This window comes from Syngnathoides biaculeatus, chromosome 13 (assembly GCF_019802595.1).
Source record: "Syngnathoides biaculeatus isolate LvHL_M chromosome 13, ASM1980259v1, whole genome shotgun sequence".
Classification (NCBI taxonomy): domain Eukaryota; kingdom Metazoa; phylum Chordata; class Actinopteri; order Syngnathiformes; family Syngnathidae; genus Syngnathoides; species Syngnathoides biaculeatus.
Window position 1 is genome coordinate 7092359 of NC_084652.1, and position 27828 is coordinate 7120186.

The 27828-nt window shown below is 44.1% G+C and overlaps 2 protein-coding genes and 1 pseudogene across 5 annotated transcripts in view; 2 read left to right on the forward strand and 1 right to left on the reverse strand.

The window, feature by feature from the left end:
- The window catches only part of LOC133510397 (collagen alpha-1(XI) chain-like), a 261978-nt gene that overhangs the window by 41831 nt on the left and 192319 nt on the right, over positions 1-27828 (forward strand). The window lies entirely within an intron of this gene.
- The window catches only part of LOC133510400 (netrin-G1-like), a 79645-nt gene that overhangs the window by 25212 nt on the left and 26605 nt on the right, over positions 1-27828 (reverse strand). For all 4 annotated transcript variants that reach the window (XM_061838256.1, XM_061838258.1, XM_061838257.1 and 1 more), the window contains one exon: positions 13713-14356. In XM_061838256.1, the coding sequence (XP_061694240.1) occupies positions 13713-14356 (644 nt within the window). The remainder of the gene's footprint in view (positions 1-13712; positions 14357-27828) is intronic.
- Positions 13348-13466, forward strand: LOC133511583 (5S ribosomal RNA; annotated as a pseudogene).

Sequence of the window (27828 nt, forward strand, 5' to 3'; positions counted from 1 at the left end):
TTCCCCCCAGCAAAATCAATTTTCCAACAATTTTTCCCTTTCACTTATAAGGAAAAAAAAAATGGTGATGCCAGTCATTATTCATGATGAAATTTGCTTTTATTCGTTTTTTTTCCTGGGATTTACAATCACGGGCGGCACGGTGGATCAGCTAGAAAGCGTTGGCCTCGCAGTTCTGAGGTCCCGGGTTCAATCCCAGACCCGCCTGTGTGGAGTTTGCATGTTTTCGCCGTGCCTGCCTGGGTTTCCTCCCACACCCCAAAAAACATGTAATATTAATTGGACATTCTAAATTGCCCGTAGGTGTGATTGTGAGTGCGGCTGTTTGTCTCGACATGCCCTGCAATTGGCTGGCGACCAGTTCAGGGTGTACCCCGCCTCCTGCCCGTTGACAGCTGGGATGGGCTCCAGCGCTCCCCGCGACCCTCGTGAGGATGAGCGGTGAAGAAAATGCATGGATTTACAATCAGCAGGTTCTCAAGCATTCTCCAGTACTCTGGAATATTTAAATCTCAATTTAAGACTTATTTCTACCGAACACATAACATCATCTGAATATGGTTGCCCACTCGACATCCATTGCAGCCTGGTCATCCGGTAAGGGGGCACTCGAGCGAAAAAGGGAAGAGTGAGACCGGAATATATGTGCCAAGGAAGTGACTTTTACCGGCCATGTTAGTACTGTGCTAGCGTGTTGCTGCTGTGTTACTGGCGTGTCTCTTTTTTTTTTTTTTTTAACCGACCCTGTTAGCGCCGTGCTACCGTTAGGGCCGTGCTAGCACCGCACTAGCGTTAATCCCTTTCTGTGTACCGTCTTTTTTTGTAAATATCTTGCGTTTCAATGTGGGAACTTGTGGCTTTTACACAGCTGCGGCATATGTTTGTACCAAATAGTATTTCCTTTACAAATGTACTCGGTGAGGCTTGTAACCAGGTGCGCTCTGCAGGCCGGGAATTACGATAGTTCGTCTGATACATATCTCCGCATTCCAGCTCTCTCATGGCCTTGTTACGTGAAAAGTTCCACAGGTAAAGCAAGGCGACCGCTGCGAAATATTTATTACCAACACTTTCCAAGGTGTCAATAAATAATTGCATTTGCAATATATAAACTTGCGCTGGGTCGTTTGCATATATGACTATTGTGTCACTTGAAGTGGTGGCACGAATCAAATCTGACAATCTTTTAGGTTTTCATGTCACATTGTTCAAATATGTTCATTTTTTGAAAATGTTTTGGGTGTATAAATGTATTTAAAAGGGATAGGTAAAACTCAAAGTCTCTATACCACATATTTTCACCAATTGGGGGTGGGCCTGGAACACATCTCTGCGATAAACGGCTTTACGCTTATGCTGAACAATTTTGTTCTTTCACCTTCACTCATCTAGATATTGTGCAGACTTTCTGAAGCGTGATATTACCTGGCTTTTGAAACAAATCACACATTTCGGGCAGCATCGGGAATAAAAATGTAAATTTGTATTCCCATGCAACCCAAAATTTTGTGTGTAGGGCGAGGGGGGTGTGAAGGGTTTTGGGGGACACAAACAATTGTCCTGAGATGTATTACATCAGACACGGAAGAATGACAAAAATTGGGTACGGCGCGGTGTGACGGAAACAAGCCTAATCGGACCGCTCAATTTCACGGTGATGCCTCTCGCCGTGATGAGGTGACTTTGCAGTCTTCCCTTTTCCCCCCCGAGACAAATTTCAACAGCGTTTGCAAATGTCGGAGGTGCGATCCGATGTTGTCGAAACCGTTATGTCGGGTCTGCAGTGTCCTGTTGAGTTTCCAGAGCCTCGAGATTGCGTTTGAGCCTGATCGATACTCTTACATCCAATTCATTCGGCAGATCACCCAAGTTAAGTTCGATTGTTTAAGCGCCGACATGGGCGTGTTTTTTTTTCCCTGCCTCGTGCGCACCTGCTCCGGGGACAAGGCCTCCCACCTGCGCCTCGTGTACCCTGATTACCTCTCATATATTGCCACTTGTTTATGTTTTACTTTGTCCTTTTGCCATTGGTTATACCTTGTCGTCACGGTCCCGCAGTTCCTTGCATCATGTTAAGTACCTCTCGGATGCTAGACCCTGCTTCGCGTTTGATCTTGCCTTTTTTCCTGGCGATTCTGTTACTGGTACTTCTTGGACTGCCTGCCTGTGTATCACCCCCCGGACTGAATAAACCTGCTCCAACTGAACCTGGTTTCCAGAGTCGTGCATCTCGTGTCAAACCCTGAGTTCTGCCCTTGACAGGGACGGATAAGATCTCAAATGCGGCTCGTCTGTGCCTTTACTGGGGACGACTGACATATACCGTGTCATGTAGCAGTTGACCCGGTCGACTCCTAGCATGTTTTAGCTCATTAAAGCTAACGTCATTGCGCTTCCAACATTCATAAACCAGACACGTTTTTACACATTTGACCTCAAGTGCACTGGTGCTTTTTCATACTTTAATGTAATCAGTGTATAAATGAAACTCCTTTTGCATATTTATAGAAGTGGAACCTTAATGATTTGTTTTGTGTACCAAGTATGTTTAGAATTGCCTATATTAATAGTTTAAACCATAAATATACCAGAAACTATGATCCCAAAACACTTTAATATCGTAGCCTTTGAAAATGTCTGGCAAGTGATATGCAAATGAAGCAAAGATTTCCCTTAACTTGCACTTACAACTCAGGCTAAACTGAGTCTCTGGTCTCTCGGTCAAAATGTATTATTTCAGCATATTTTCTCGCCACCTTGACTGCACTACTTTCCTGTTTAGACAGGGTTTGGTAGCATCTTGTGGCATCTTTGGGTTTTCAGAGAGAGCACAAACAGTACAAACGTGTGAGTTTCTCAGTGATTAACTGGAAATAGGCTAGGGAAAATGCTACTTTGTGGTGAAAGAGTCAAAGGCGGATGAGTACCAAGTTCAGATTTTCTGCAATTGTCTTGTGTTCACATATAGTGATCCATGAAAGATGGATGGCTCTGTGTCAAAGGCAAAGATGAAAAAATAGCCGAGTCAGATGCAATTATCTTGGCTCTCTGTGTGAATGAGGCTACAAACACCCTTTCTGGGCTATATTTTCAAATCAGATTTCAGCATATGGACACAAGAGTGACGGATCGACATTGCCTTAAAAGATGTCAAAAAACCCAAAACACACTCCTGGAAAGAATAGTTGTCAATTTATTTCACTTTGTCCCAGTAACTCTCGACAGTTATTCCAAACTTTCTGCACGGCCGAAGTTTCTCCTCGGCCGCCTTGATCCTCCCTCCCCACCTTTTCCCCCGTATCTGTCAGTCCGATCAGTTCTCAGAACATGTAAGGTTTTTTGAGTACCGTGTCGGGAAAGGTTTCTTCCAGAGGCCTTCACTATGCATTTATACAGCATGGAGACGTATTACGGGTTCTGACCATGGCCGGCTTGAGAGAGAATAGGTGAGGAGGCGAGCCAGGGGAGGCTGCTTTGCTCAGTAAGCGTGTCGGCTAGTCGCAGCTCGAATACATCAATCTCTCACCGTAGAAGAAAGACAAAGCCTTTCCCTTTAAATTAAATTTACTTTCTAACGGAACTTCAACCACAGTTCTTCAAAGGAAATGAAAGGGAATCTATCGGAATCCTAACTAGGGATAAACGTTGGACGACACTTCTTCAGAGTAAAACCTCTGGAGCAGTTCATATTTTTCGAGTAACTTCTTACAATTCTATTTTTATTCCTATTGTTATCATATACATTTCACTCTGATGCGTGTTTTCACAGATTTTTTTTTTCTTACGTTGCACAGGCGATGATGAGCTACACAAATACACGGAACTGTGCAAGTTTCGAGTTAAGGGAATGAAAAAAAAAACCAGTCTAATCAGCTGTTTACTCGAGCCTATGAAAACAAGCCAGTCCTACTTCGCCAATCCAAAAAAAGTGTCAACCATATTCTCCACAACGCATTTGGCATCAAGGAGCTATGGGCAAAAAGCCCATTTCTGCCAGGGAAATTCTACCAAAGAGGAGTTCTACATAAAGCCAATTACTTCTTTTCGACAGCAAACTAGTTGAGTGAATCAGCAGCGACGCGGAGATACTTCACTTCCTATCTAACGGGCCTCTCGGCAGACTTGTATCGTTTTACACTTGCAGTGTAAAGCGAAAAAGCCCGGGAGACCAACATTTCCAACGTCCATTTGGGTCGAAATGACTGCCAATGTGACCGATCCTCGGAGAGACGTCGTCAGCAGAAACGCACGGACGCAAATTTGCACTTCAGGGCTGTCCGACTTGGCCTCACCCTGTTCAACAATGAGTGGCCTTATGGTTTAATGATTGAACATAAATTCTGAATTTCAACACTCTCTCTCTTTCTCCCTCTCTCTAATGCTTGCTATCCGAACGCAAGCGTGTCATCATTTGCTTACCCCATGGCAGTAATTCTATTTCGCTTCAGCCTTCGGCAGATCCATTTGTTCCAGAGACCTGCACACGGACTTCATTTTCAATCACTGTCAAGTAACTGTTTCGATTAGAAGATCTAGGGCTCCCATTTTAGCCTTTTCTCTTTGGTCCACTGCTGGTGGAAGTAGACTACAAAGGGAACAGCCAAAGTCAACTCAATGCATCACTGGATCTGCCGCCTGGTGGAACCAGTGGCCATTACACCACAACCTGGTGGAACCATTTGGCATGACAGACAATGTCCAATGAATGTCGTCAGGATTTTGGTATGAGTCAGGCAATTCTGTGCCAATCTTTGGTGGGCCGGATTGAAATGTTCAACGGGCCGAATGTGGTCCACGGGCCGTAGTTTATAGTCGGAATATTTTTTTTCTCCATTAATACCCTTGTTTTTGAAGTCTTAAATGCCGTGATTGATGGAGTTTTGGGGGTGTGAGTGAGCTGATCTTGAAGTACAACTGGTGAAGGCTTACATTGAACAGCTGTTGTTGTCTTGGTCTACGTTTTGGTGGGGCTGGTTTTGTTTCATGTTTTCCACGTCTTGCGTGCTCATTTTGTTAGCTTTATCCACCTGTTCGCGCTTACTCTCTACCTCGTGCTGACCAATTAGCTCCCCCCAGCCACTCATGTCTTGTCCAGGTTTTCCCCTCATTGTCTCGTCAATATTTGTGTATTTATTGCCTTGGTTTCTTTCAGTTCTTGCCGGTCCATTATTTGTTTTGCGTCTGTCGTGTCAGTTATATCACCAGTCATGTTTTGTTTTGAGTTGTAGTTTTATTTTTAAGTAAATATCATTTTGAGACGCCTGCCCTCTTACCTTGCGTCCCTATTTCCCTGTGCTTGGGTCCTCCATGTTTTTCTTGCCTTGCCTTCCTCGTGTTCTCAAACCCCACCGTGACAGTTGTTTTCTTTGTAACCTCGCTTTAATAGGCTGGGTCAGGGTTGAGGACGACCCAAAAATAGAGGAGGTCAAAAGAGACGGGGAATAGAACAAGGGAATGTTGGGGATGAGCACAATTGTGCGTTAGGAGTTTATGGATTACCTCCGTCTATGGTTCCCAGGCCCCTGGCCAGCCCTACTTCGCACGTGCAGTCCTAACCCGCACGGCTGTCCGCTAGTAGTCGGATCTTAATTAGCCGATGGAGGTGATCAATAAGTGAGGAAAGGTTGGACTAGTTTGCATGGTTCAAGGTTTTCTTGTACCAATCAATAGCTGTAATAACTTCGCCACACATTGCAGCGAAGGTAAGAGAAAATACAGATTTTTCTATAAGGGCTAACATAAAACATCCGCATGTCAGCGGCCTACGACTCTACTCAGCGATGATAAAAGAGATGCTCTCGACAGTTCCTCCATTTTGTCATCTCTCAATTTGTTCTGTTTTTGCTGGAGTGCCTTCTGGGAACACTTTTATGATGATGATGATGATATTCAATATCACAGTCTTTAATGATCTAGTTTGATAGTCGTAAGCCGAGAAAGCACGTGGGAATATGTATCCACCAAGTCTTTACATTAAAAAAAAAAAAAGTATCTCAAAAACAATTGATAAGATGAACTATTCATAACAAGTTAGGGATATTCATCTTTCAGGAAGGGTGAAATTTCAGGGTAAACCAAAAATGCACTATAACCTTTCCAGGTGCCCTTCTCTGAACTTTTCAACTGTTCAATAGTTCAGGACTTCTTGCAGAACTTGCTGTTTTCTAATTGTGCAAAAAGTACTGAAATATTTGGGCACTTGAATGTGTGGATTCAAAAGGTCAAATAAAGTTCACCTTCGAAAGATTATAGTCTATCTATCTATCTATCTATCTATCTATCTATCTATCTATCTATCTATCTGTCTGTCTATCTGTCTGTCTATCTATCTATCTATCTATCTATCTATCTATCTATCTATCTATCTATCTATCTATCTATCTATCTATCTATCTATCTATCTTCTATCTATCTATCTATCTATCTATCTATCTATCTACTATCTATCTATCTATCTATCTATCATCTATCTATCTATCTATCTATCTACCCATCTATCTATCCATCCATCCATCCATCCATCCGTGTAGATACATTATTTCATTGAAGTATTTTTAAATGTTTTAGGTTCATCTTAAAATTTCACAGAAAGCGGAAAACCCCTTACTTTGTACTCGTATACCTCTGAATATTGTCATTCATCCAGGTCATTTCATTTTCAGGCCATTGAATCGATTGCAACCGGACTGTTCTCGTTTCTGAGTAGTACACGATACTCAGTTATTTTATGTGCTCAGTGGTTATCAGTATTGTTTTGGAATAGTCGCCCAACTGAAGTCAATGTGTCACTGAGTATTTAACAAGTCTGCTAACTTGAGCCACTCATCCGATGACTGACTGAATCACTCGAGTCTGCAGTATTTCCAGCTAAGCCCTTCTTGACCTAGGATGTACATTTTCAGACTATCGTGTGTTTTACAAGATTTATCGTATTAGAGTGTCCATAGGTCTGAGGTGGGTCAAAAGTAAATTTGTCCAGATATTTGAAACAGGTCAGAGCCAACATTCATAAATAATGGACGTGTTCCATATTTACAGCCAAAACTCCTGATGTGTGCGGGCAAAGCCGACTGCTCTCGAGTCATTAATCCACTGTGACGTGGAACAGACTGCAGTAAATACAAGAAGCGCCATAGACTGACGAACACCGGAACCACTTTAAATAAAAACGTCTTACTTGATGTCATTGTTTTTATCTTAAAGTGGGTTCCAAAGACGGCCACGGGTTTGTTATAAATTCTTTGAGAATATGATTTTACAAGGCTCCGGCAACATGCAGAACACTCGTCAAAGATTGCCTCATAGCTGGAAATCTTCACTTTTGCGTGATCACGCAAGACTTCAAGATCGCCGGCAGTCCAGAATCTTTGCGTGTCTGGTGTTCTTTGTTGCAATTCTCAGAGCACACCACGTACAACACAACCAAAACTGTTAAAAGCCTTTTTTTTCATTTTCATGTTTTTGGACTCTGTATTAGATAAAATCTCCTTATGAGTGTACCAGGGCTTTAAATCACTGAACCAAATCCTCTTCCACAATTTCAAGTGAGTTCGCCGCCCCCGGTGTTTCAGAACATCTACTATGCCTTGTGTACTTAACAGAAGTCAGCCAGCGGTCTTGTTAGCCCTGATTCAGCACCCAGATTTGAATCATTCAAAAAGAGCTGGACTTATTTTGTATTCCTTGCGTGAACCTTCATTTCAATGAAAGTATTCGTAGATAACGTCCGAAATAAAAAGCTCATTTATGCAATACGTCGGCGCCCGTTGTCGACGTCTATACGTTGCCTGGCTCTGGGAAGCCGTCCGTGTCTGATGGAGAGTTTATCGGCACATACAAGGAATTCTTGCAAGGTGCTGACACATAGTGATAAGGCTTTCACATTCGCTCCTAGCCGGAGGGCCGCCGACATCACCGGGAAGTCTAATCAGCCTCCCTCTTCTGACTTTCTGAACCACCGCTGGACACAAGCAGTCCGTTCATTTTATTTCAATTTACACTGCGAGCTTTTCGATGAGGAAAATTGCATTTGATGCCCCGGAGCCGAGAAGTGGGTAGAATCGGATGAACCACTTGTTTTCCCTACCGATCCGAGCTGCTTTTTTTTTTTTTTTTTTTTTTTTTTCCTAATGAAAGTGAAAATAAGATATCTGTGGGAGATACTATTCTGCGCTTTCTAGACGTCCTTGCAACTTACAACTCATCAATTTGTTTTGGAGTGTGGCTGGGTAGGGTCTAACTATGTAACATGGACTGGATGTCTCTGTGGGGAGCTTATATGGGAGAAGAAATCTCTCTTTAAGAACAAAATTATGTTTAGAATTGACCTTCTGTTTTGGAAACGTGGTAATCGGATGATGATGGAATGGTGAAAACAAACCAGTTGAGGTTTCTTTGTTTTAATAAACCGAGTGCCTTGTCCTTTTATGATCAGGTCATAAAAGGAGTCAAGTGTTCTCCTGTATGTACAGTTCAATATCTGTACCAAAACACTTTATAAAGGGTTTTTAACAAGTATCTCCATTGGCCTAAGAACTGGAGGTAGCAGAAATGGAGATGCTGAGGTTCTCGCTTGGGGTGAACAGGTTGGATAGGATTAGAAACGAGCTCTTTAGAGGGACAGCCAAAGTTGGAGGTTTTGGAAACGAGGTTAGAGAGAGCAGACTTAGATGGTTTGGACATGTTCAGAGATGAGAGAGTGAGTATATTGGGAGAAGAGAAGAGCGAGAGGAAGAACAAAGAAAAGCTTGATGGATATTGTGAGCGAGGACATGAGGACAGTGGGCGTCAGAGAGGAAGATGCACGGGATAGGCTGAGATGGAAAAAGATTACACGCCGTGGCGACCCCGAACAGGACAAGCCGAAAGGAAAAGAAGTAGCTCATCTTCATTCGCCCAAGACTCCCAACACTAGACAAGCTCTTCAAATTTCTTTTAACTGATCAAGTGCTGACAACCTCTGATAATCAAGTACTTAACAGTGGAACATGTTCTCGTGTTGGCTTTATGAAGACTTTTTTGACAAGTAGCTCAAACTGATGAAGACACTAAATGTGAGGTGTTACTTTGTCGTGCTAAAGCAAGACATGAAAAATGTTATATTAGTAAGAGGCGGCGCGGTGGAGAAACTGGAACAGCATTGGACTCACAGTCCTGATGTTCGGGGGTCAAATGCCGGTCTCGCCTGTGTGGAGTTTGCACGTTCCCTGCCTGCGTGGGTTTTCTCCAGGCACTCTGGTTTCTTCCCACATCCCAAAAACATGCCCCTGGGTGTGATCGTGAGTGCGACTGTTGTCTGTCTCCGTGTGCCCTGCGATTGGCTAGCAACCAGTTCAGGGTGTACTCCGCCTCCTGCCTGATGACTGCTGGGATAGGCTCTAGCACTCATGCGACCCTTGTTGGGATAAGCAGCCCAGAAAATGGATGGACGGATATTCGTAAGAAAGCAAGTTGAGGTCAAAACTGTGTGGCTAAATTAGGCATCAGTGTTTCGAGCATTGGTTTGGTAAACAAGAGGTCGTGAGTTCGTATCTCACTGGGGCCTCCGCTCCCCAGGAGGGGTTGCATCAGGAAGGGCATCCGGCGTAAAAACTGTGCCAAACAAATATGAGCGTTCATCCCAGATGGCACGCCGTGGCGATCCCGAACGGGACAAGCCGAAAGAAACTTACTTACATAAAACTATGGCATCCTGTTCTCACTTTGGCACAGACATTTCATAGCAGTTCTCGGATTTTTCTGACACCAAAGCTAAGTAGTAGCTTGCTTGTTTCGAACTTCACGTATTGCACCATCAAGTGGAACTCCGTCCTATAAAATGACTTTTAATTCAAAGTGTACATCTCATTTGTTGAACGGTCTGAGCTCAAAGTTGGAAAAGGCTGCCAAACTCGGCAGCCTCCCCGCGTTCCGCTCACACGTCCCCGGTGATTACCATTTAATCAGCCACAAACTCTCTTAATTATGACATTAGTCTCCTGCCAATTTGCCAACGTGCTAATGGTTCTTGTCTGCCAACTAAATTGCAATTAGGGACCAACTTTCGATTCACCCAAGGGCCACTCTGATGGGTCATTACTAGCCTAGTTATCCTCCCATAAACCGAGCGCCGGGCGGGCAGCGCCACTCCCATTTGGAGAGCAGCTGCCAACGTTTTATGACCACCTTGTGGGCTCGTTTCGTCCATCGCGAAGACAATGTTTCCATTTCCCTGAAACGCAACTCGCAGCAGCAGCAGCAGCGTTTTACGCTGTCCTAATTAAACGTCTCTAATGGTGTGTAAATGTATATTTTATAGCTAGAAATATAGCGGAGAGGGGATCGTAGCTCAGTTGACAGACGGTAAGTGAATCGTTTATATGGGTGTGCGAGGTGTTTGGAGTTACAGCGAGGCAAATAAAAAAAGCGTTTAGCGGCACAATTTAGAATAAGGTCCATTGTGTGGAGTTGATTGTCGACGGATGGCGTCTTAAAACAACCCAGAGAAGCGTTGCAATTCCATTTCTATGGAAGGCGAGTGTGAAACTGCTCAACAGAAATAGAAGTTCAGAACATTGGGAAAGAAGCTTAAAAAAAAAAAAGAGTACAGAGTAATTTCCGGCCTATAAGACGCGACTTTTTTCACACGCTTTCAACCCTGCGGCTTGTGCGGTGATGCGGGGAATTTGTGCATTTTTTCTAGCGGCCGCAAGGGGGCACTCGAGCGGAAAAGGTAGAGTGAGACCAGTGGAATATATGTGCCGAGGAAGTGACTTTTACCGGCATGTTTATTGTTGTTTTTTTTTTAACTGGCCCCGTTTCTGCTGTGCTAGCGTTAGTGCTCAGCTAGTGTCTTGCTGCTGTGTTACTGCCGTGACTCGGTGATTTTCACCGTGTTTTTTTTTTTTTTTAAACCGGCATTATTAGCACTGCGCTAGCGTTAACACCGCACTAGCGTGTTGCTGCTGTGTTACTGCCGTGTCTCAGTGATTAAGGTATGTTTTTTTTCTTTCCGGCCTTGTTGGTGCTGTGCTCGCGGCGGGTTTTTTTTGGTGTTTTGTTTTTACCTGCCCTGTTTGTCCTACCGTGTTGTTGCTACGTTAAGATAAGATAAGGTATTGAAACTTTGAAAACTCTTTCTGTCTACCGTCTTTCTTTGTAAATATCTCGTGTTTCAATGTGGGCACTTGCGGCTTTTACACAGGTGCGGCTTATGTATGTACCAAATGGTATTTCCTTTACAAATGCACTAGGTGAGGCTTATAATCAGGTGTGCTCTGTAGACCGGGAAACGGTAGATGGATTGATGTCCGATTTTCTCCATAGTACAAAATGGTACTCGCGTAGTAATTTCTGATATCAAGATACAAAAGTCTGTGCCTTACACACTGACCATCTTAGCTTTCCCATTTCACCAGATGTTGAACAGGAGGGGCTTAAAAACCTCCTGCTTCGGCGATCTTCGACTGAAAGGGACAGAGGAATAGATCCCAGCTGTACTGTTATTCCTCGAATCTGCCACACGATGCAGCATAAAAGCGTCTACTTAAACTTGACAAACTATACGACATGCTGGTGGTAAATGTTTGCTCGTTGACAATTTGAAAGCAGTAAAATAAAAGACAGCAGCCCCAGTTTAAAAAAAAAAAAAAAAAATTCCTTTCACTGCTCACATGAGGCAATCTCAGCCCGGTGTCCTTGCCGAATTCAAGTATAAACGCGAAAGCCCCGACTGGAATCCAAACTACTGCGCAGTAAATTGCCTGTTACTCTAATAGATTGTGCCGTTGGTGAACGTGTGATTTACCAAGATTGAAATCATTTACTAAGATTCCAAACAGCGGGTACTCAATTGCGAATTCAATAGCAGATAGCAACAATTTGGTGGCGACGGCTGGATTTAAAAATAATTTCTCTGATTTTATATCTCTAATGTTGTCACCATGGAACACAGGAAAGCGTTGCAGCCACAAAAACAAGTTTTAAGTGATGAAATTAAATGTTAGTTGAATGGGAGAGGCAAACAAACATGACTGAGTTAAGGAGAATAGATAGAATAAATCCATCCATCCATTTTCATCACCGCTTATCCTCACGAGGGTCGCGGGGAGTGCTGGAGCCTATCCCAGCTGTCAACCGGCATAAGGCGGGATACACCCAGCCAATCGCAAGGCACATAGAGACAAACAGCCACACTCACAATCACACCTAAGGGGAATTTAGAGTGTCCAATTTTATGTTGCATGTTTTTGGAATGTGGGAGGAAACCAGAGTGCCCGGAGGAAACGGGATCGAACCCGGGACCTCAGAACTGTGAGGCCAACGCTTTACCAGATGATCCATCCTGCCGCCCTGGTATTAATCGCGCTGATAAATTTGAGGAAACCAGCAACCACACAAAATCCACGTTTTGTTTGATTTAACTTGTGATAATTGGATGTAAAGTATGTGCCCATCCTGTGTAATGTTGCGTTTAAAACTACACGAAAGAAGTGCGATGGGAGAGGCTCGCACCAGTCGCCTAAAGTCCGCTGAAAAAACTCATACGCAAAAAATGGAGTACAGTATTGAAATCAGTTCTGTCGTAGGTGTTATTTCATGAGTCCTTCTTTGGACTGACTCCAAATCAGCACTTGGATCGTTCAGAAGTTCCAAAGTTGCAATGCTGGGTAGACGTTACCGCGATAATCTTTGTTTGTGGCATCTCAAAAATTCTCGAGTGGCAAAGTTCTCCTCTTATATTGCCTGCTCTATGCTCTATGTTAGTGGTTCCCGAAGTGGGGTCCACGGACCCCCAGGGGGTGAAAAACGTCTTTCCAGGGGGTCCGTGATGTGAAGACGAAAAAACGAAATCGTCTGGAAGCCAATCACGACGTGCGAATTGCCCTTTCCAGTGTTGAATCACGTTTTAATTTATTGTGCAAAAATGAAATACAAGAGCACGTGAGCCACTAAAATTGAGTATTTCTTTATACCAGAATGGCATAGCTGTGTCCAGGACTACATTATGAGCAAAAGTTGAGGTTGGGGGTCTTTTTGAATGACTCACTGGGGGTCCGGGCCCAGGTTGACTTTGGGAACCATTTGTCGATATGTATCCCAGAATGCAATTTTGCACATTTGACAGATGCAAGTACATCTTCCACATCTGATTTCCTCAACGATCAAGTTTGCACTCGTTTTTGGATATGCAAAACATTAATACTTTAGGCCATAAGAGTTCAGCCTCTGCTTAGGTTTCACCCACGTAGGCTTTTCGATGAACTTGGCGAGAGGTCGAGGTTGTTGCTCTTTAACCGCCAATCAACAGGGTCGGAGGGAGTCGGTCAAAGTTGAATTGAGTTGAGTTTTCCTTCCTTTTGTTCGTAAGCTTACGGCCATGCTACCCTGAGAACGCCCGATCTCATCAGTTCTTAGAAGCTAAGCAGGTTTGGGCCTGGTTATTACTTGGATGGAAGACCGCCTGGGAATACCAGGTGCTGTAAACTTCTGTCCCTGGCTAAAATGCAGAGAGGTTGTTTCAGGAAGGGCATCCGGCGTAAAAACTGTGCCAAACAAATATGAGTTCATCTGAGATGACACACTGTGGCGACCTCTAATGGGACAATTGAACCTTATTGGACTGTAATTATGCTTTACTAGTGAGTTAACATTGATTAGCGATAGACTACGACACATTCCAAAAAAATTCAGGTTACGTCAACGCCATTGAAATGTATGGAAAAAAAACTTACCTTCCCTGCACTTTGATGTCAGAGATAGCATAGAAGTATCTGGACAGGTTGTTTTCATCCACCATGGTGGCTCCAGTGGCCGGTTTCAGTAGCCTAATCCTCAGGTCGGTGATGGTGAAGAAGTCCCTCAGGTTCTTGGTAGTATCAAGCTGTCCGTACAAGGAGGCCATGTTGTGCAGGCGAGGCCCGGCAAACAGGGCGAAGCGGTCCTTGATCTCAAAGCGCACCGTCTTGTCGTTCTTCCACACGTAGCCCCGCGAGTAGTCCTCAGTGCAGATGATGTCCAGCAGGGTGCGCTGGGTGAGGTCGCCGACCGTCTTGGGTTCCATGGTGAAGCCGTCCAAACAGTCGGTGGCGTAGAACTGGTAGGGCGTCCACGTACGGCCATAGTCCAGCGACTTCTCCAGGACCATCTGCTCGGGTCGACCCGACTCAAACGTGAGCACGATGTCGTCGGTCAGCTCGATGGTCTTGTTCCAGGACAGCGTGATGTTGACCTGGAGGGGCTTGGGGTATTTTTTCCATGAGGTGGACTGCCAGAAGGTTGTGGGGTTGCGGCCCTCGAAGTCAAACATCAGCTCGGGGGGATGAGCCAACTCCTCGGTGCTGGCGTCGCACTCGTTGTTGCACATGTAAGGGTTCTCCTGTTTAGACAATAAAAAAAAGTGCATTCATTTCAGTTCATTCAACCCGAACCACTAGCCACATTTCTCTTCTGTACTGTCTTCATATAAATTTGTGTAACCCTAACTCTGTAATCCAACCCCTTAGTCTTAACCCTAACCATGTTTGGGTTCTCCTGGAAATACAGCGGTGCCTCGGTTCTCGAACACAATCCGTTCCAGAAGGCTGGTTTAAAACCAAAACATTTGAAAACCAAAGCATGTTTTCCCATTACAATGAATGGAGAATGAAATAATGTGTTCCAAGCCTAAAAAAAAAAATTTTTAAGCGATTTTTTTTTTTTTTTTTTAGCTTTTCCTGATAATAAACTGCATTATAGAAATACATGTATAGTTTAATTAAATCATTTAAGAAATATATTTATTTTTTGATTAAAATGTATGCTTTAGCCTAGTAGAGTATGCGAGGCTGGGAGTGCATTGCCATATCTGTGGCGACTCAGCCCCGAGCCTTGTAAACCTTTTTTTTTTTTATTAACAAAAGTGCAGAATAACTTTAAACCAACAATAATGAGGGGGGAAAAACAGACAAATTGTTTTTTATTTTCACATAAAGTATGTAACGTAAAAAGAAATGTACTTTCAACTAGATGTGGGGTTAATGGAACAAAAGAAAAAAAGCAATGCAAAGCTTTGCAGCCTCCCCACGGCGAACAACGAAGTGTATCTCACTTCTTTTGCGGAAATCTTCGAACCATCCTCGACTTGCTTTGAATTCAAAGCCCACAGGAACCAGACCGGGATCTTTCTCTTTTTAAATCTGTATACAGATTTCTAGCTTTGCCGCAAATCCCTTCCTCGCCAACACCATCCCCAGCTAACTGCTGCTCGTTTACAAAAATAAGAAGCAACTTTTCGACTTCCTCCAAGATCTGCGGCCTCTGCTCGGTCAACACGGTTGCTCCTTTAGCAACGTCACTTGCTTTGAGGGCATCCTTTTGTTTCCGGACGGTGCTGATCGTCGATTTTTGCCACGCCATACTTCTTCGACAGCTCGGAAACATGCACACCAGCTTCGTGCTCGGCTATCCAAACCCTTTTTGAAGTCGACAGTTTTACGCACCGCTTTTCTTTGGAGCCGTGATTGAGGGTTAATGTTGTTCAATTTGAAGAAAAAAAATCACTACAGTACTGGGAAACGTCCGCGAGCAGAGGAGTGTTTACGACTTTTCAGTTTTTTTCCAGAGGTGCGTTGCGAGAAATCCTCGTGGGTCAGCCGGTCGGGGTGTTCCAATACCGATTTTCGTTCAAAAACCAAAGCAAAAAAATCTCAAATTTTTCATTCGAAAACTGATTTGTACGAAAACCAAGGTACCACTGTACAATAAAAACTGTGTATGTAAAAGACCAAACCCTACCCAAATCATACTTTAACTCTTAACCCAAACCTTAATACAAAACCACAGAAATTATTATTATTTGGCCTTTATTTATTTTCATGATGCATTCCCAGATTCCAGCATTGGGATAATCAGATGTGTGACATCAAGCCATTTTTTTTTTAAAGCAAGAATTTAGAAATGACAGGTTGGAACGTATGGATGTGAAGTGAAAATCTTATTGATCCCGTTTTATTTTTGGGGAAAAAAAACATCAAAAGGAAAAAAAAAAACCCATCCATTCGAGGATTCCCACTTTTCACTATTAAAAACCGAGCGTTGTCTTCATTCCGCCAGCGTTCGCTCAAGCGCTTCCATCGCGTTCCGCTCCACGCGGGAGCTTGATAAATCGCGCAGCACCGGATACATAGAGCGGCTCATTAAGATGTCAGCGCGGAACCTCGCGTACGAAGGTTCCGCCGCCGACGACCAAATTGCCGCTGTAATTGATATTCCTGTGCGGTATTTCAGCCTCCGAGATGGGACTGGAATCCAAATGAGCTGTTTCTTCGAAAACACACTGAGGCCACATGTATTTTTCATGGGCCTCCCAGTCACCCCCCCCCCCCCCCCCCCCCCCCACCATTCTATGTGTGTGCAAAAGTATGTGGCGCTTCTCGATGTGTTTGTCTATGAGTAGGATCGAGTGCTTAAGTCTGTGTGAAAGAGACCGAGAGAGACCCGAAGGCATTACCCCCCCCGGAACAATGAGGTTAAGTGCTGATGAGATTCACATACACTGTCAAGCGGCTCGATAATCAGCAATCATCTGACACCCTACACGTCGGAATTATCTAAAGGTGAGAACAATCATTTCAGTGACGCCCAGACGCTTATCGCTCACTCGCCGTCTCTTCGGCAAGCGAGATTGACACGGGCGGCGGGGGATCACTGGAAAGAATACTGATAAGCACTCGCCGTTCCACTTTTTTATTTTTTGGAGAGAACCGCTCACTGCTTTTGTCTCCCGAGACTTTGAACTTTGGGAGGAATTTTAGTTGAGGCTTTTGTGGCGCTCAAAGAACGTTTAAAATGTGTATGACCGTTAAGGGCAGGAAAGCCTTGAAAAGCTGTCCAGGCGATGTCTTGAAGGGGAATGAAACCCAAGAATGTTCCATTCTGTGTGGCGGCACTCGTCTAAACACGGTGTGCTTATTAATATCGTGTTTGTGGAATAAGAATTGTCGCGGCACGGTGGCTGACTACCGTAATTTCCGGCCTATAAGCCGCGACTTTTTTCACACGCTTTCAACTCTGCAGTTTTTGCGGTGATGCAGCTAATTTGTGTATTTTTTCCTAACGGTTGCAAGGGGGGCACTCGAGAGGAAAAGGTAAGAGTGACGCCGGTGGAATATATGTGCTGAGGAAGGGAATTTTACCGGTATGTTTTATTTATTTATTTTTTAACCGGCCCTGTTAGCGCTGTGCTAGCCTGTTGCTGCCGTGTCTCAGTGATTTTTACCAGTATGTTTATTTTTAACTGGCCCTGTTAGGACAGCGCTAGCGTTAGCGTTAGGGAGTGACTTTTACCGGTCAGGCCCTGTTCGCCCTGCGCTAGCATGTTACTGCCGTGTCTCTGTGATTTTTACCAGTATGTTTTTTTTAAGCAGCCCTGTTAGCGTCTCTGTGTACCGTCTTTGTAAATATCTCGTGTTTCAATGTGGAGTTCAATGTGGGCACTTGGGGCTTTTACACAGCTGCGGCTGTGTGCCAAATGGTATTTCCTTTACTGGGTGAGGCTTATAACCAGATGCGCTCTGTAGGCCGGGAATTACGGCAATTGGAGTGTCGAGGACTTCTGATCAGTGAGAACTCAACTCCACTCTCACATGAGTTCCTGAAGTTTTATGTAATGTCATTTCTTTCTTGATCTAGTTATCAAGTGGCTAATGGTAGCAGCTAACTTTAGCGGTGGACTTTGCTGTCTGAAGTCTTGTGTAAAGTTTCAATCTTCCACTATTATTTTGCTAAAGTTCGAGCGCCTAACCAGTTAGCAGCAAGCGAGTCAGCGGCTCGAATTAGCGGCTAATGTTATCCAGTCCCAAATGAGCCTTAGTGAGGTCTTGCGTTAGTTGCTGAAGTCTAGCAAATGTCAATTTTATGTTGATCTAGCTGCTAGAGACGAGAGTTAGTGTGAGGAGTAAATGAGACTGTGAACTTTTTAGCCTGAGCTGGACTTTTGTACACATTTTTTCGTCTCACTTTTTATCTCAATCACTTGCTGCTTTTGTCTGCCTCCATTCCACTGAAGAGGGATTTTATTTGATGCGCTATGTCTTCCTCAAAGGAGGTTCAGTATGTGACCCCACTCACTGCCCCCCGATATAGATCACTTCATTTTTATTTCCTTTTGTAGCCACCCCACGCTATCAGCCACTTGCTCTTCAGCGGGAGTCAATAACAAAGCGATGCAAGCAGCGAGATTGCGGGGCGAGCTGACTCAAAGGCGTGTGGCGTAATCCAATTAGAAGGCTAATAAGGGTGACGCCGCCGAGACGGGAGCGGGATGAATGTAAAAGGAGACCTTTTTTCCGCCTGCCGGGTTTCCAAGGAAGCCGCTTAAAGTGTTCTCTCCTCGAGACGCCAACGCACCGGCGCAGAGGCAGAAAACAGAGAACCTGTTATGGAGGATGTCGTAACGATAAAGGAGAACTCTGATGAATAATCATTTTGCTTTTGTTACTGCTTTTTTTTTTTTTTTCCATTTCGGGAGGTTTTGTTTCTGGTGTCAGCGTTCCCTTGATGGGACTCTTAGCCGTAGCCGGTATTGTTCAACCTTTTGTAAACAACAGAGCTTGATTTAAATCTCCTGCGACACGTGTCATGCATTTGATTACATTTGATTGTGATGCTTTTTCCTTTTTGGGTGGGGGACTGGGGGACAGGTTTCTCCTCTGTTTTTGTTCAAATCACCAGCTTGATTGGATTCTCACCCGGAGCCATTACTGTCCGACGTTTTGTGAGCGAAATGCTTTGATTTGTGTTTTCAGTGTGCGGTGTAATTTATTCCATCTGTTTGTGCAGTTTTTAACTTCAGTCACAGTAAATACGAACCAACCTTTTTTGAGGAAAAGACATGCATTTGAATCCATATATTTGTGCTTTGTGCTATTTATGTGTACTTCCTGTTACCTCCTATCCGCCAAAGCAGTTATGGACTAGCTGTTTGTGAACAAAAAAGTTTGATAAAAAAATTCTGAGGTACGTCGTGCATTTCAGTCCATTTTCTGGTTCTATTTTTAAAAACTCTTGACATCCATTTTCCTTCCATTCTCTCAGTCTGACGAGCTTTTTGTGCACAAATAAGTGACTTGGATCTTTGTGACTGGCGTTGTGCATTTCATTCAGTTAATCGGTTTGTCCTCTTAATGGTTTTAGTTTGTGTTTTTTCCTCATCTTGTTCTGATAAGACTCAAAACCAGAGAATTTGTTGCCCAACCTTTTTGTGAACAAGGGGCTTGGATTTACTTAGGTGTCCACTGGCCGATGTTGTGCATCAGTCCATCTGTTTGGGTTACAACTGGTTTTATATGAGCAGATTTTACCTCGTGGGTTGAAAACCTTTAGCTAGCTGGTTTCAACTAACCTTTGTGAATGAAGACCATCGATTCGGATCTTTTATGGTCTTTCTCTTGCTTGTCCTTTGCTGCTCTCCCCGAGACCGACACTTTGGTGGCTAACGACGAGCAATTTCCCCGCCGAACAGCGAGGCACAAATAAGTAAATAAGGGACACATCTGCATCGGTGCGCCGGCAGTCGTAACGGGGAAGGCGGTCATAAATTCAATCCATAATCATCCTCTCACCGCCTGCCTCGACTCGGGGCCTTCGGGGAAGCGATCAGTCTATTCGAGGAAGCTCCGCTTCGTATCAGCAGGGGATTCGTTCTTTTCACAATAGTCCCTTCCATCATTAATAATGCTCAATAAAGCAGAGGCACTTTTCCCATCCAACACTAAGTGACACTATTTACTCTGGGCTACAAAACGCCCACCCGTGCTGGATTTGTTTCTGATGGCTCTGACGCAGAAAAGAAGGTCGGAACCTTCCATCGGATTTCCTGCGGTGCTTATTTAACAACGAACGAAAACACCGCCTTCTGGCCGATCGATATTCTCTGTGGTCATTGTTGACTCGGGGGGGGGGGCTTTTGTGCCACCTATTGAAAAACAATAAGCCCCCTCAGCTTGATCCTTCACCCGCAGTCAGGGCAGCGGCACCGGAGATGAGAAATATCACCTCGCCTTATCCTCGGATAATTGTGAGGCCTGATAGGTAATATAGCTGCCATCGATCGTTTTATGGCAATCGCATGATCCGATTGGATTACTTCATGGATTTCTTTTCCGAAACGCGAAACATAGTGCTGTCAAACTAATTGAGTGATGGTATAAAGGGTTCCACACAAAATACAACAACAAAAAAAAAATCAGCTGCCTAATAATACCCATCCATTTTCTTTGCCGCTTATCCTCACAAGGATCGCGGGGAGTGCTGGAGCCTATCCCAGCTCTCAACGTGCAGGAGGCAGGGTACACCCTGGACTTGTTTGCCAGCCAATCACAGGGCACATTAAGACAAATGACCAATCGCACTCACAATCACACCTACGGGCAATTTAGAGTGTCCAACAAGCGTTGCATGTTTTTTGGGATGTGGGAGGAAACCGGAGTGCCCGTAGAAAACCCACGCAGACACTGGGAGAACGTGCAAACTCCGCACAGGCGGGGCCGGGATCGAACCCTGGTCCTCTGAACTGTGAGACCAACGCTTTATAAGCTGATCCACCGTGCCGGCTGCTTAATAATAGCATTTTATCATTTAATTATCGTTATTACTGTGTTTAGTGTGCGGGATGAAGAAGTTGATGAGAAAATAATGAAATAAGAAAGAAAAACATCCATCCGTCCAATATCTTAGCCGCTTATCCTCACAAGGGTCACGGGAGTGCTGGAGGCAATCCCAGCTAACTTGCCGGTCACTCGCAGGGCAAATAGAGACCACAAAGACAAAAACCAAGACGGTGACATGAAGAAGACAGCATGAAGAAAATATTACGTAACGATGAAGAGGTTGAGTAAGATGAAGAAGTCAAAGGGCAGCCATGAAAAAATGGACAAAAAATTTGAAGTCAAAGGCCTCAAGGAAGATGAAGGTTGTGATGGAGACCATGAGGAAGACGATATTGAAGAAGACAATGAAAAAGAAGAAAATGGAGAAAATAAGATGACGATAAAGGAGACAAATGAAGTGATCATTTTGCTTGTTGATTGAGCTGAGGGGGAGCTACACCTGCAGTTATGGTGTCGTGAGTGTTCTTCAGTTACTGAACATGAATTTATAACCTAACGAGAAAAGATTGAAGCTATTACCATAATTTCCGGCCTACAAGTCGTGACTTTTTTTTCACACGCGGAGCTAGCGTTAGCGCAGCTGGTTATAAGCTACCTAGCGTTAACTCTTTCTGTGTACCGAGGCTTATATCCAAGTGCCTTATGTAGGCTGGGGATTAGGGTATATTACTTATTCAATAATAATCAGTTGTTAAAATGTAAACTGAACTGTAACCTGCAAGAACCAAGATACATAGCAAATCTCATCATCGTCATTGCGATCATCATCCAAATGTATTTCCATCCGATCTAATGCCATTGAGATTAAAATATTCGCAGTTCAAAAGTCTACGTTGTATGAGACGCTATTAGCATCGACTAGCCGCACTCTCATGATTTACAACAATGAAGGTCTTTGCGATGACGGTGCGATCGTTAGCGAGGGGACGGGATTGTGCAAAATGTCAGTGGGTGTGGAATTAGTGAGCTGATCTAATTGGCTGCTGGCCAATCAGTTTAAAAAAAAAATCAAATATGAAATGAAAAGTAATTATGGTAATGAAAGGCTTTGTGTGCTTAAAATAAACGAACTGCGCAGCGCGAATGGGAATGATAAAAGCAAATTTACACTCATATTACAATAGTCCTAATAAGGCAGGTGAAGAAAAGCGGTGCGCCTCAGGAAACCTGTTCTTTTTTTGTTATTCATACATGTACCGGTACATATTATCAGATATTATTAATGCCCAGCAGCTGCTTTCATATATATTGTATCTCTTCATGAGGATGATGATGATGATGGTTACAGTGTGTACCGGAGAATACGGTTGGGCCTAAAATATTTGGACAGTGGCACGTTTTATTTTAGCTGTTTATGAAAACATATTTGGGATGCAATTATAAAATAAATATGTGTTTAAAGTACTGACTCTCAGATGTAATTTGAGAGCATCCACATTTAAATTGGGGCAAGGGTTTAGGAATTACAGCAATTTTATGCATAACAACTTATTTTTCAAAGGACCAGAATTAATTGGACAATTGACTCAGCAGGCAACAACAAAAAAATGTGTGTGTGTGTGTGGTGTGTGTGTGTGTGTGTGTGTGGGGGGGGGGGGGGCCCTCCATGGGCTCTTCATCCTTTAACCTGTCATTAATTAAGCAGTTAAAAGGTCTGGAGTCGAGGTTAGGGTTAGGGTTCCAGGTTTAGCGCTCTGGTTTGGAAGCTGTTGCTTTAAACACATCCGGTCAATGGAGGCGAAACAGATCATCCTGAGGCTAAAGAAGAAGAAGAAATCCATCAAAGAGAGCACAAACGTTAGGAGTGGTCAAATGAACAGTTTGATACATTCTTGGCGGGGGGAGTGCACTGTGATCTTGGAAACTCAAAAAGGCACAGAGGTCCACAGAAGACGACAAGTGGTGAACGATCGCAGAATCCTTCCCATGGTGAAGAAAAAGCCCTTCGCAACATCCACACAAGTGAAAAACACTCTCCAGGAAGTACGTTTATCGGGAAATACAATGGATTTACAGCAAGGCGCAAACCATTAAAAGTAGAAAGGACAGAAATTATTTACCCCCCCCCAAAAAAAAAAAAAAAAAAAAAAGATCTGAAGAAGCCAGCCCAGTTCTGGAACAGCATTCTTTGGACAGATGAGACAATCAACCTGTACCGGAATGATGGGAAGAGAAAAGTTTGGAGAAAAAATTGGAACAGCTCACGATCCGAAGCACACTGCATCTTCGGTAAAACATGGTGGAGGCCGAGACCGTGTGGTTGCATGGTCACGCACGGTCTCCATTGGAACTTGGTCACTTCCATTTGTTGATGATGTGACAAAGGATAGAATCAAGTTCGGCCAAATGCAGCAAAGTCGATAGGACGGTGCTTCACAGTACAAGGACCCAAAACGTACTGCAAAACCAACCCAAGAGTTGAATATTCGGCAATGGCCGAAGTCAGTCACATAACCTTCAACCCAATTGAGCATGGCTTTTCACTGGCTCAAGACTAAACCTAAGGCAGACCCAGAAACAAGCAACAATTGATGAGAACTTCAGTAAAGGCCCGGCGAGGGAACTCCAGTTCACTGGTTCTGGACTTCAGACAGTCACTGCCTGAAAAGGATTGTCAATGAAATTTTGAAAAGTAACGTTTGACTCCGGGTTCCGTTTTTGTCCTATTACTTTGAGCCCCTCAAATGAGGAGCGTTTAGATTATAAATAACTGCAATTTCTACGTTTCATTATATCTTTTTGTTCAACCCGTTGAATTAAAAATTCAAGTCTGGGCTGGAATTCTGTTGTAGTTTCATTTCAAATCCAATATGGTGACATGCAGAGCCCAACTCTTGAAGATTCTCTCTCTGTCCAAATATTTATTTAGTTCTGACGAACCGGGTTCAATCCCGACCCCGCCTGTGTAGAGTTTGCATCTTCTCCCCGTGCCTGTGTGGGTTTCCTCCGGGAACTCTGGTTTCCTCCCACAATCCCAAAAACATGCAACGCTAATTGGACACTCTAAATTGCCCCGAGGTGTGATTATGATTGTGAGTGCAGCTGTTTGTCTCGATGTGCCCTGCGATTGGCTGGCGACCAGTTCAGGGTGTACCCCGCCTCCTGCCCGTTAACAGCTGGGATAGGCTACAGCACTCCCCGGGACCATAGTGAGGATAAGCGGCAAAAGAAAATGGATGGATGGATTCTACAGCTGCTTTGAGCTGTAAAAGATCTGCGCCATTGTCACATGAATCATATTTGATGAATATAATTAATAAATATACATCAACAGACAAAAGATATGATGGAATACTTCATTTTCCCCCCAAATCAAGAGGTAAATCGAGCGTACATCATAGATTCACTGCACATATCTTTTTTTTGATGAGTTTATCTTAGTGCTAAATTCGCATCGACAAGTCAATTTTCCCTGATATAAGTCAGTTTGACGGGCAACATGGCAGGGGGATTAAAGTAATCATTTTAGCGTGATTTTTAGTTTAAAATGTATCTTCCAATTTTCAGTTCACAGAGAAACATTTAGCAAATTATTAAGGGCTGGAGTTGATTGATTGCCACTCCATTCAGGGGCGAAAAAAACCCCCAAAAAAACATCATGCCATTCCTCAGCGAAATTAATCTACAGCACTCAATACGTATTATTTTGTTTGGAGCTCTGTAATGAGTTTTTGTTTTTTTTTTTTTACCTTTCTCATAGGGTTAGGGTGAACCTATGTCATCAAAAGACAAAGAGCAGGCAGTTAAAAAGTCAAAAGATAGTCTGGAGTCATGTCAAACGTATTGTGTTTTCCCATTTGTGGTACTTGTCCTTGTTTTTATGTGTGTATAACTAAAAAAATGATGATTCCAGTTTTGGTTCTGGACCAGATTCCTTTTCATTCTTTCTTATGGGAAAACCGTTTCAAATTCCGGTGTTGTTGGGAAGCACATCAGTGGTGGGAAACCTTTTTGAATTGGATTTGTAAGTCCTCGTAAGGTCATTCTGAATTATTGGAAAAAAATAAGCCTTAAAGTGTCACTGTCATGAAATGCATGATTTTTAGTATGTTATCAATGAAAAACGTGCAGCCGGTATGGACCCATCCGTTTTTTCACCACGAAAGATGATTTTGACGTATATGGATTTTTGTAACTCCCGCCATGAAAATCCTCTCGAGGGATTTGTTTTCGAGAAGAAGCAGGAAGTGAGGTACGGGGTAGTAGCGCCGCCAAGCGGACTTGTTTGTTTTGTATTAGTTTTACCTGCGGGAAGGTAGCTCGCTGTTCCTTCGTGTTAGCTAAAATGCCGGCTCGTTGCATTGCTGGACATTGCTCGAACACTCGGGAGGATGGATTTACCCTTCATAAGTTTCCAAGAGACCAGGTTCGTCGTGAAAAATGGATTGCACGGGTGCAAAGGATGAGAGCTTTGTGGGTTCCAAATGACAGGTAGGTGTGTGTATACAGCTACTAAAAAAAAAATAGTTGGGGGGTGGCGTCATTTGTAAGTCAGGGGTGCTAAATGTGTCGATGTGCGGATCGAAAGGCTTCCGTGCAGCAGCCGCCGAAGGACGGCCTCCGCAGGCCTTGTTGAGCCGAGCCAGCCGGCACAGCCTTCCCGGTCTTGTCGACAAGGCCGAGCCGGCCGCCGGACCGCGTTGGCTGATCTCTGCCACGAAAGTGGATCGGACAGGGAGACGGTTTGGCCGCGGCGTCGCTGTCGCTCGCGGGCGGCGTTTATCACCGCCGCGCGGGGGTGGATCTGGCGGGGAGGTGGTTTGGCTGTGATCCGCATATAATCTAAATATGGCCCGAAACATACTTTTCCGTATAGACATTGAAATGAATAATACTACTGTATATGTATTTTTCATTCTAATATCTATTCTAGAATGTTTATAGGGATGACACTTGACTTTTAATGATTAATTATTATATTTTGAGATTTTGTGAGGGTTAAGTGTTTTTGGGTTTTGCCTGTCATCGGAAACGGCAGCCTTCGAGCTCCAGCCAGCGCGCTGTCAAAACGACAGGAGAGTCTTTATATTGAGGCAAAAAAATTTTCCAGAACTTTCGGGACTGTGAGGGGCGGCAAAAAAAAAAAAAAAAAAAATCTCCCATTGGACGTGAAAGCAAAGGTGTTGCTGGATTAATCAGGCCGTCGTCCCACTCGGCCTAACACCTTCCGACCTGCCGCATGACACCTGCACCCGCACCTCCGCCACACTTCCGCTGCCAGTCGCGCGCACCGCGAGGACTTTGACAAATGGCGTTCCTCTCGCTCGCTCTCATACCTCTCGTCGCGGGAATCGATCCCCAGACAGAAATGACGAGCGGATAACGCGGCACTTGATGAAATCGCAAGGTGGCCGTCGGCGTCCTCAATAAACTCCCAATCAGTCGCAAAGGCGAGCGACATTTACCCCGTCGCACTCCAAAAATGCGCCTTCGTAAGTCGGGATGATTCCAAAATGGATGACATCCACACGGATCAGGATTTTAGAGGACGGGCGTGTGGCAAGATCCCGGCCGGCCCCGCTGATCCTTTTAGGTGCTGTATAAACCATCCGGCGGGAATTGGTGTCAAGATATTGGGAGCCTTGCAGCTTAAGTGGAGATGTGAGTGACCATTATGTCATATGGCAGGTTTCAGGATCGCATACAAGCGTGGATACTTCTAGAGTACATCCGATGTCTATGAATGTAATAAGATTGTGGAATATAATCTAAATTGCTCTGGGCTAGAATAGGAGGTCGCAAGTACCAGAAGTTAGAGTATATGGAACACAGATATGAAGTACAATGTGTGTGTATATATCCATCCATACATTTTCTTCACCGCTCATCCTCACGAGGGTCGCAGGGAGTGCTAGAGCCTATCCCAGCTGTCAACAGGCAGGAGGCGGGGTACACCCTGAACTAGTTGCCGGCCAATCGCAGGGCACATAGAGACAGACAACAGTCCCACTCACAATCACACCTCGGGGCAATTTAGAGTGGAAACCAAATAGGTCCAGTAATAATAATAATAATAACATACAACATTTTTTTTTTTGGGGTATGCTGCGCTTGCAGCTTGTGTATCGGATTTCAAAATTACATAAAAGATGCCAGCTTTGATGTTGTCCACCCTATACATCAAAGAAAGTATCTTCAAAATAAAGTTGCGCCAGCGCAAAGCCAACTTAACGTCGAATAAAGTTTTTGGCCTCACTTTTGTAAACACAAGCATCAAGTGGCGGGAGCAGAGGTGACGTCCGTAACCCGCTATCGGCGCCGACATTTGATCAAAAAAAAAAAAAAAAAACCAACAACCAAAAAACATGCAGATGTCTTGCGGCATATTCATGTTTTCCATTTGCCGTACATCAAGCGCTAAGCCACCCCCCCCCCCCGTTTTTCTTTTTTTTTTTTTTTTAAACGCAAACATAGCCCTCGCCGAGGCAGTCTCTTTGAGGACGCCACCGCTTCCAAGTCTGCGCCTTTGAAGTCAAATAAGCCGCTGCCCCCGTGAATCCGAATCGAGGTCTGCGACTGCAGACAAAAAAGGGGGAACCGGCGCTACGCGTTAATTAACACCTGGCCTCATCATCTGTCCCGAGTGGCACGGTCCCAGCGGGCCGCATTTAACACCGCTTATCGCGATCAGAGCGGCACTAAGTTGTGTGCATGAACAAACTTTTTTTTTTTTTTTATGTATTTGAGTAACACGGCATGTATGTGTGTGTGTGTGTGTGTGTGTGTGTGCGCGCAGGATTAGAGTCTCTGATGTCGGGATTTAATAAGATGCTTCAAAGTTGCTCTAACGAGCGCCTCTTTAATTCTCTTCTCCAGATCTGGTTGTGATGCGCTCGATAAACTCCCGCATGCTAAGTGGCTAACTTGTCCGCGCCGAAGTTTATAGCAAAAGACTGAATATCTAATATTTATAGGGCACATCCATCCAAGCGTTTTCAATTCAGTGATTCCCTCATGCAACTATTGTTGGAGTATACGGACCGAGCCCGGACATAAGGAGCGCGCTTGTATTTGTGCGCTAATTTACAAAATAATAATGCTATACACCGGGGGTCTCAAACTGCCGGCCCCCCACCTTAATATCAAAGTTTAATGTTAGTTGTTAGAGTTATCGTTAATATATTCATTATGGACTTGCAACAAAGCCAAAGTATCACCCTTGCGTCGAAGAGTTTTGTTGGCAGGACGAGCTCCTACTCAC